This window comes from Habropoda laboriosa, unplaced genomic scaffold (assembly GCF_001263275.1).
Source record: "Habropoda laboriosa isolate 0110345459 unplaced genomic scaffold, ASM126327v1 scaffold42, whole genome shotgun sequence".
Taxonomy (NCBI): Eukaryota; Metazoa; Arthropoda; class Insecta; order Hymenoptera; family Apidae; genus Habropoda; species Habropoda laboriosa.
In genome coordinates, this window is record NW_017100181.1 from 996,650 (window position 1) to 1,006,801 (window position 10,152).

At 28.9% G+C, this 10,152-nt stretch overlaps 2 protein-coding genes across 2 annotated transcripts in view; one reads left to right on the forward strand and one right to left on the reverse strand.

Annotated features, from left to right (window-relative positions):
* The window catches only part of LOC108579032 (DNA topoisomerase 2), a 9,225-nt gene extending 7,145 nt beyond the window's left edge, over window positions 1-2,080 (forward strand). Inside the window, exons 15-23 of the mRNA XM_017942460.1 lie at window positions 31-264; window positions 330-518; window positions 622-748; window positions 831-970; window positions 1,080-1,102; window positions 1,174-1,238; window positions 1,347-1,457; window positions 1,600-1,718; window positions 1,895-2,080. Coding sequence (XP_017797949.1) covers window positions 31-264; window positions 330-518; window positions 622-748; window positions 831-970; window positions 1,080-1,102; window positions 1,174-1,238; window positions 1,347-1,457; window positions 1,600-1,718; window positions 1,895-2,041 — 1,155 coding nt within the window. The 3' untranslated portion in view covers window positions 2,042-2,080. The remainder of the gene's footprint in view (window positions 1-30; window positions 265-329; window positions 519-621; window positions 749-830; window positions 971-1,079; window positions 1,103-1,173; window positions 1,239-1,346; window positions 1,458-1,599; window positions 1,719-1,894) is intronic.
* A 4,253-nt stretch (window positions 2,081-6,333) lies between these two features.
* Window positions 6,334-10,152, reverse strand: part of LOC108579058 (serine/threonine-protein kinase tousled-like 2) — a 77,727-nt gene continuing 73,908 nt past the window's right edge. Inside the window, exons 7-16 of the mRNA XM_017942492.1 lie at window positions 9,234-9,326; window positions 8,558-9,019; window positions 8,244-8,447; window positions 8,061-8,152; window positions 7,722-7,869; window positions 7,520-7,631; window positions 7,294-7,432; window positions 7,069-7,180; window positions 6,865-6,972; window positions 6,334-6,765 (exon numbers count right to left, since the gene is read on the reverse strand). Of these exons, the coding sequence (XP_017797981.1) occupies window positions 6,550-6,765; window positions 6,865-6,972; window positions 7,069-7,180; window positions 7,294-7,432; window positions 7,520-7,631; window positions 7,722-7,869; window positions 8,061-8,152; window positions 8,244-8,447; window positions 8,558-9,019; window positions 9,234-9,326 (1,686 nt within the window). The 3' untranslated portion in view covers window positions 6,334-6,549. The remainder of the gene's footprint in view (window positions 6,766-6,864; window positions 6,973-7,068; window positions 7,181-7,293; window positions 7,433-7,519; window positions 7,632-7,721; window positions 7,870-8,060; window positions 8,153-8,243; window positions 8,448-8,557; window positions 9,020-9,233; window positions 9,327-10,152) is intronic.

Genomic DNA, 10,152 nt, shown 5'->3' on the forward strand with positions numbered 1-10,152 from the left:
TATACAAATAATTATATTGTATATTAATAGGAGGAGATAGCAGAAAATGTTGAAGATGAAGAGGTTGCATCACCTGATGTTGTAGCAAATGAAAATTTTGATTATTTATTAGGAATGACCTTATGGAGTTTAACAAAAGAAAGAAAAGACGAACTGTTGCGTCAAAGGGATGATAAATTATTAGAATTGAAAAGATTACAAGCTCGTACACCTATTTCATTATGGAAAGAGGACTTAGATAATTTGTTAAATGAATTAAATAGGGTAAGTAGTTTTGTTCTATTGTCACACAGCAATAAATTTCTCTCATGTGTTATATTTTATTATAGTTGGAAGAAAAAGAAAAAAAAGAAGAACGAAAATCAAAACAGAGTAATAAAAAGCCACCATCGAAGTACTATAATAACGATAGTATTCGTCGAATAGTTCCCACAATTGACACTGAATTAAAAAGGAAAATTGAAAAAGCAGAAAATGTGTCTAAAGACAAAAAGGAAGGCATAAAAAAACATCAAAAGGTTACACAGTATACATTGTCAAGTTTATTTATTTTATTTTTAATAAAGCTCTTATATGAAACTTTCTATGAAAATATAATTAAAATTTTGTGTAAAATATTAGGTAAAGAAAGAACCAACAGATGATAAAGATGAACTTGATATGTTGGTTGAAGCAAATGCTAAATCTTTACAAGACAGATTGGGTAATTCTCCAGAAAAAATAGAAAAGAAAGCAGGCGGCAGAAAAAGTATATACTTACTTAGTTGCAATAAAATAAAACATTTTGCAAAGATCGAAAAAGTAATATTTTATTTTATTATTTAAATTAGGATTGAAACAGACAATATTATCATTCAAATCGAAAGTGAAAAAGGAAAAAGGTGACGAAAAGAAAGACAAAGACTCTGACTGTAGTGATGACATTGATTTTGGTAGTATTTCCCCACCACCAGAACCTCGAGTATCCCGTAGGACTACAAGTATCAATTTTTTGTTATATAATTCTTTCTTATGTTTATAATGTTTATGTTTGAAAAGTATATATATGTAATTGATATTTTTTTTATTTAATATTATAGCGTGCTTCTTCAGACATGGAACAGTGAGTATTTTATTTATAATTATATAACAATATGTAAGCATAAAAAATATTTTCATACTAAATTTTTTCAGGAAAACGAAACCTACAACTATTGTTAATAGCGATTCTGACGATATCTTTAAAGCACATAAGAAACGTAAGTAAATGTTCATACGAATTGCTGTTAGTACAAATATGTTAGCCATATTATTGCATTATTTTATTATAAAATATTACTACTTACTAGAATTTTTTCCCATAATAGCGAGTTCAGAAGAACTTTTTGACTCTTTAGTCGGTAGTTCTCCAGAAAAACAACAAAAAGCTGTGGAAATATCTAGTGAAGATTTATCTATATTTTCACCTCCGACGAAAGGTAAAATTGTTAATGTAAAATGCAAAAATCTTACTGATTATAAAATATTCAATACTGATCATTCGTATTAATGTTTCACTAATTCGTAAAATATCTCACGTAATAGTACTTCATATTATATATTTCATTATTTATGTTTTAGTATCCGCTAAAAAGAAAGCTGAAAATGGAGGAAAAGGAATGAAAAGGCAATTAAAGAAAAAAGCAGTTTCTTCCGATTCAGATTCTGAAGAAGTCATGGTCTCAAATAAACAAGCTCCTGTAAGTAACATTGTAATTTATATATTATAGAATAAGAAGTATTATTACAGAAACAATTAGTAATTATAAAATGAAACAATAAAATCAATATTACATACTACTTTTTCCTAAACAAATTTTTAAAAGTTGTAAATCAAATTGCAATTTAGTTGTACTAAACTTATTTGGCTACACAGATAAAGAAAAGAAAGAAGAAGTCCGAATCGGAAGAAGACAACATTGCTAGTGTAGAAAGTTCGCCGGTATTAACGCGAAAAACTGGCGGTCGTGCTCGTAAACCTGTTTCGTATGTTCTTAAATCAGACGATGATGATTCCAATTGATCGATTTTGTACAATATTTTAAAATTATAAAAAAATAAATGGCACCTGTTCCAGAACGTTTAAATTACAAAGATACAGCTCTAAGTTGAATCACAATTGAAGTCGTTAATAACGAATTTTGTGATTACATTTTATATAAATTTTAACAAATTTTGCCTTGATTATTATCGAGACATTAGTAATTTTATATAACACTGTACATATATGTACTAAACATGCGAATAGTATTGTAAGAGAATAAAATTTTACAACGATAAGTAAGTTATAAGTGTAATATGCAATGCGATAATACATCTGGATCATCAATAACTGTATAACGTCTGCGTATTTAAATAGTATTGAATTTAAGAATACGTACTTTTTTTCTACGCTAATTTTCAGGAGAAACAAATTTAAATACTCATTCTTTTGTAAAAAAAATCAATAAAATAACATATTTTTACACGCGTTAGAATACGAATTCATAGAATTTTTTTTAAATTATTAAAAAAGGGAGCAGTGTACAATATCTTGTGAAATTTACTATTTGCTAAGAGAAACTTCTGTTATTCTAATGATAATGTATTCAATGAAAAAGTTTTTTCGTACAGATAAAATACGTATTCAAACATTTTACATATATTATCTAATGATCGCATAGTTTTTATGTGTAGTATTAATATTCAATAATAGAACGATTGATGTTTTATGTATGCTTAATGATCATAGAAATGTGATTAGTGATTATAATGAAATTTTTGCATTTATAATGAATGGAATGTTAATTTAAACATTAAAATGCATTATGTACGTTTAATTAACTTCAACTTTTTATTTATTTATTTTTTCTTTTTGTATATTAGACCAATTTTGTAACGAAACGCTTCTTACGTACATCTGTCAGATATACTTTTTATTATTTACAACGAGCGATGTATCATTAAAAAGTAACATACTTACCACAACGTGTAAAAATAATTGTACCAATTAACACATTCGATAATGCGTACAATTGATAATCTATATTCAAGGAATGAAATTTTTATGAAAATAAATAATTCAATTAATCACACGATTGAGAAGAAAAAATATTAAATCTATTCAATACATAACATTGAACGTGTTAAATACATACCCAAGTAATATTAACTTGTGCTTCTTTTTCTTTTTTTTTTTTTAAGACAACTTTTTAGAAGATCTCAAAATGAATCCAATGATATCACATAATGTCATTTTTAGCATTCTCCTTCGTAGAAAAATCACGTTAAATTTATAATGCTCTTCATTAGTTAGTACTATATTAAATAAACGGGAGAATGTTTGTAAGTTAAACATAAATTATTAACGAACAATAAGTGTAAGACTAGATTCATATAAAGAACAGAATGATTTGAATGTACCAAAAAACATAAATGTCAAATATAAATAATATGTACAATTTTAATACGATTTCTTGATGTAAAGGTAAAAGACACTATGCAATATATATCACAATCAACATAAGATTATGAATAAATAACCAGCTTAATATAAAAACATTAAATTTTGTATTTGTTAGATCCTTACTTTCCAGAATATGTTGTTAAATCGTTCCAAAAATTTCACTGTATTCTATTAATTTTTTAAAATCGCAGTGGGAGCTAAACACGTTGTCCTATCTGACCCGGTCAGGTAATCACAAGAAAAACAATAGTAAAAGTTATTGTAGTCGGAGTCAATGATCATACGAAGAAATTTCTAAAGATGTACCTACTAACAAATTAGAAAGTACTAAATAGCTAATTCTGATATAGCATTTGGAGTAGCGGCAGGATTGCGCGCATTTATTTTGTAAAGGAATTTCTTCTAATAACACAATGTGATTTGCAGTTATAATCGAAAACTTACTTTTTGTTATTTACACAAAAATGTTCTAATCAACTTCAAAAAGACAATGATTTCTAATTATCAACTTTACGCGTGTTTTTATCTGAAACTTTTTTTAATAAAAAAATTTTTGCATTTTAAATTATACACAAATACGTAAATTTATTGCTATAACGTTTCATACACCATCCTCGACGCAATTCCTGTTGTTTATGAGGAAGATCGTGACTATGCTGACACGCAGGGGCGATAAAAAAAACTTCTCGCTTATTAAAGAATTGTTTTAATTACTTTCCTTTTAAAATTCATAATAATACTCCGAACTCTACACGCATGGTTATACAAACACGTAGAGTTAAAAATATTATTATGTAAATGGGTTTATTTTGTGAAATAAATCCGTATTTTCTGAAGAATATATCTGACCAGGCAATACTAGGACATTGGTGCAACGAATTTTCTACGAAAAAAATCTTATTCCTTGGATAAAAATTTGTTTTCGATACATGCATTTAATAATTTTATTAACGATGCATTTTCAAGGAGTTTTCATTATATACAAATGCAAAATTGTTTCTATCGCAAAACATATAAACACTGCTTGGTATAGATCCGTTTTTTTTTATCATTACAAATAATCTCAGATGAGATTTCATGGAATAAATGCTCGTTAAATGATTTTTTTCATTCTTTCATTTCTTTTTTTTATTAAATGATTTAATTTTTTAAATTTCTTAACCGTCATCGTAACAAAACGATATCCTTTTTATTTCAAAGAAGTGTTTTTCGTAAATTTTACTGGCCAAAGTGTGCTATTTTTTTACTCAAGAATAGTATGCACCAATTGTCATTTTAAACTACAATAAATATAAGACAATATTATAAAAGTAATTATGACTACTTCAACTGTTACGTTTAAGCTAAATTTCTAAACTAACTAAGAAATTTTTGCTTGTTTGCAATTGATTTTTCAAAATATACGGAAAAAATGATTATAAATAAATCTAAAAATTAAAATTCTTCAATGTTGACAATTATGCATACACGCCCTCGGAAAAAAATTAAATGAATTTATTCATCTTCTGACTAGTTTGTCTTCCAACTTAATTTACAAAAAGCACTTCTTCGTAGATCAATTTCAAAAGTATACGCTTTTTGTTTGATAAATTTGAAAAACCGCAAGAGAAATAGGAGAGGGAAGCAGGAACGGTTGGCTTTTAGAATAGAAGCGATGGATCTAGTAGTAGACTCTGTTCAGACTTGTAATGTATTCTCCTCTGACCATTCTTTGCCAATCACGTTGGTATTGAATCATCAATACCGTGCCCACATTGTACCAACAACTTACAACATTTTAACAACTCTCTAATACTCCCAAAAGCTGCAGTTTATCGACAGACGCGACTATAATACAAAGCAAGGGCACTTGATAAAATAACTTAATCTTCTATTTCATAATTATCTATATATAACGTACATATATAAAACAAATTATGAATAAAGAAATAGCAATCAGGTCGGTACAGTATTGTGAATCTTACCTTAAAAATTTTTTAACGCCTGATTATATGAATTGGTATATATATCACGAAAATGTAAGATCATAATCAACGCGTCGAAGTCCACTGTTGAAAAAAATGAGTCACTCTATTAGAAAATTCTGGATTAAAAATGTACATGTGCATGGAGCATATAAGCGGTGGACTACAATTCTATATGTTCTTTTTCATTTGGGAGCAACGCGATTCTTTTACTTTCTTTGCATTCGAACCTTAGACCAATCAATCCGGTATAGATAAAGCCCACTCGTTTCAGAATAGGAACAACCAACCAAATCTCCTCATGTGTGTATGTTAATCGTTATTAGTCATGATATAAGTAATAATGTTAATATTTGAATAAAGTAACATGATGTGCAGTCAAATATTCATGGAATACTTGGCTACACGGAGGTCATGCGAGGATCCACCACAGTTGTCTTTCCACTGTCAATGCTGTCCTGTTCTTTACACCATATATATATATTATATATTCATGCATACGTAACTTTAGAAGAGAGGAACGTCTCCGTAAAAGCAAAGTCCCTCTAACCGCTTTGACGCGCTTTGCTTCGGATACTTTATCTTCCGTTTCTCTCTTTGTTCACCGAGTAATTCACTTGCAATGATTTCCGTCGCTGTACTCCTTTGTTTCCTTTTCTTCTTAATTTGAACTTCACTTTAATTCACAATGACTTATCACATGTTTATCTGTTTTTCATTTCTTTTTAAACACTATTATCAAGTCAGCCCACTGTTTGATACAAGGAACGATAATACAATTGAATATTTACGAACACAACATTTTTGTCATGCTGAATAATGTAGCTTGTATTGTAGAAAGACGCAAGCTCCTGGACTTGCGGTGACCAGTCTCGCATCTCTCTTGCAATGTCCTATGTAGTCGGCCTGTAAGTATAGTTGTAGAGGTGTGGTGGAAGTGGTGGTGATGGTGGTAGTGGTAGTGGTAATCGTGGCATTGGTGATGGTGATACTATCCGGTCTTTAGTATTTACAATTCGTTATAGCAATCGCTATATTCCTAAGATGAGATGGTGTGCAATTCAGTGTTCAAGATTTGGCATGTATTAGCATATTGAAGATTTTGTCTTTAGTTCTTTTCCACTACGAACTGCTTGACGCGTTCATACCACTAAACATGCCAATACTAAATGAAGTTTGTTGCTGTTGCTGAATTTGTTGTTGCTGTTGTTGCTGCTGCTGATTATTCGCTTGACGGCCATGTTTTGGCACTGGAGGTTGTAGATATTCGTGTCTAGCTAATGTCAATACATCTATGCGTTCTTCTTTCCTATATGCTAGACAACTTCTTATGAAACTCTGAAAAAATGAGAATATTAATGAAGAAGTTATAATTTCATTTTAGTACTTCCTGTAATTAGACTTTTTAATTTTCATGAATTAACGTTAAAGTTGTACCTTTGCTTCGTTGCTAACAGTTGGTTTATTTGCAAATTGAACTTCAGTAGCTTTTAAAATTGTGTTTTCTTCTAAAATTGTAGCTTGAGATTGATTATGTCCAAAAGGCTAAAATCACATAGGTTTTATCATGTAAATTTTATTAAGGAAATTTTACGTAGAAATAAAAATGATGGAAACAAGTACTTTAATAATCAACCATACCTTTTTGCCATATAGACATTGGTAAAATATAACTCCTACACTCCATACATCGACTTTTGACGATATTTTTGGAGGATTTTTACCAATAACAAAACACTCTGGTGGAAGATACCTAAATGATACAAAACATAGACCTTTTCAAACACTGCCAATAAATTCCAACATGAAAATATAGAAATGTGTTTAGTGCTATCAATTATATGTTTTAAATGTAAAAATGCCTACCAATAGGTACCAGCTCCTTGAGATGTCAAATCCATTCCATGGTCTGGATTATAATTTTCTTCGTCCATTACTTTACTTAACCCAAAGTCCGTAATTTTTATTTCTCCACAAACATTACCTTCAGTCAATAGTATATTACCTGTGAAATTATAATATTAAGAGTATACAATTAAAAATTTTACATTTTTAGTTTACAAAGTGAAAAAATGTAATCACAGAAATTTACCTGGTTTTAAATCATAATGTATGACTGGGGGTTTTATTTCATTGAGGTACTTTAATGCAGATACAACTTGCATAACAATGGATCTTGCTTCTCTTTCAGGTATAGTCTTATGCTGAAGATGGAAAATATTTAATCAAATATTGGAATAATAAATTTGTTATATGATCAAAAATAAATTAATATTACAGTAGCATATATATACCTGCTTAAGGTAAAAATCTAAATCATGGCCATCACAATATTCCAAGACGGTACAAAAAGAATTGGCGTCAATTTCAAACACATCATATAATTTCACAACACGAGGATGATCAAGAGCTTTATGTATATTATATTCTCGTAACGCATGTCTGTGTAAAGAATACAAACAACTAATAATATAAAAATATATCGTATTAAAAAAATTAATATTATATGTTTACAGTTAACGTTAATACTATTTTTTAAATACGCGTTTAGTTACAAAATTAGTATTATTATTTTAATTCAATAATTGACATTGAATGAATGACACAAGAAATTTTATTATGAAAAATCTTACTTAATATAATTAGCTTTTTTATCCTCTTTCCAGTCTTTATTCAATTGATGCACTTTACAAGCGACATATCGTTGCTCTTTTAAGTCAAATGCCTGTAAAAAAAACAAATTGCTTAAAAAATAATTAAATAATCCTTTATTACTAGGAACTATTATTTCGGAACCAATAGGTGCATTTTCATACCTTATGCACTTCGCTGAAGCCGCCTTTTCCTAATAACATTAGTAGAAGGTAACGTTCATTTAGTACAGGATGAGAATTGAATCTCGATTGGTCCTCGTTGTGAATACGTTTCAGTTCTCTGATGTGTAAATTTCTTTCTCTTTCGAGTTTTTCCATTTCTAGTTGCAGATCTGCGTCTTCTTTTTTCAACGCACTTTGCCTTAACTACAAATTGAAGACATAAATATGAGAAATAAGTGTTTATAAAACGAACAAATTTTTAAACAGATAACAAATGTTTCAACAGAGTGATTACAAAATTAAAAATTTAGTACCTTGAGTATTTCATCAGCTTCATAATACTCCTGCCATGTATAAGATCCAGGTACTGCATCTGGCTTTAAGAATGTAGCTTCTGTGCCATTATGCAAAGAAGGTTGAGGCTGACTACGTTTTCTACCAGTTTCATTGTTCGATGGCCTCTTCTTAAGTAGGAGTTTTTTTTGTTTATCGATTTCTTCCCGTTCAGTCGCAATTTCTTCTTGTCGCCGTGCTAATTCTTGAAACGCATAACCATCTGTCCAATTTTCTTGAAACGTTGCACCCACCCTTTGAGTTACAAATTGACCCAACCTCAGTCTATTTTGCATACACTTTTGCCTAGCCTCCTTTTTTTCTATGTTTGATTTTTCTTTTAATAGTTTCTTTACAACGTCTATACACTTATTTATATGGGATTTGTGCTGTTCAATTAGTTTTTGTTGATTAGCCATTTGATGCCTAAGTTCATCAGTTGTCTGGAAAAATATAAGCAATCACACTACTTTAAATATAAACATATAAACAACCATGAATTTTGTTATGTAAAATAATAAAAAAGATTTTAATATTTTTATATTTTAATTTTTATATGTATAGGAGTAAAAACTCTTTCAACCTCCATTACTGATGCATAATTTTAATATTTATAGAATGATTGTAGAAAATTATTTTACATATTACTGTACTTACTCTATTTAATTCATCAATTTTGTTGTTACGTAACTCTAAATCCGAAGAGGCTTGAGTTTCAAATTCCTGTATCCTCTGGCATGTAAGTTCTGTCTGGAATGTAAGTAGTATATTTTATGATAAATACAAATACATTACTGTAACATCTGATACATTTGTCAGCATAGTTCATAAATACCAGATACCTTGCTGCACCCAAATAGAGGTAACATGCAGATTAAGGTTTTTGTGCAATATATTAGATAATTTCACATAAAATCGTGATTAAGATATCATCCTCGAGAAATATTTGTAATAAAGTCAGTTTTACATATTATTCAATTGTAATAAGCTAGCCTTTTTATTAAAAGTAAAATTATAGAGCAAAACCCAAACATAGATAGAACAAAACTACCACACAGGCAGCAAGGAACACACCAAAAATGTATGCATGATTCAAGGTATGCATGTACATATAAAAAATTGTAAGACTGTATGCTTTATATTTTATTTTAGTCCAGAACAGTTAATAATTTGTGTATTATAAATCAGACTTCATTAAAAGCAATTATTTTTGTAACAGACTTATATCCAAATATGAGTCAAAAATGGTAAACATGCACACCTATTTCTATTTTAAAAATTGAAACAACTGAAAGTAAAATAATTTTAAAAACTTAAAAGCAAAACAAGAATTTTGAAATAAGGAGTGATATTACAAGGTAGCCTGCACTCCTATGATAACAAATGGATACAGTGCTACAGTCCAGTCAGAAGTTAGCTGCAAATCTACTGCAAATATCTGACAAGAAATGCCCATTATTAAATTAAACTGTAAAAAAATGTATATTTAAATTGTTTCTTATACAAAAGTTAAAATAAGAAATTAAGTGAAAAATATGTAAAAAATAAAATAAATGAACACATAATATCTATAAAT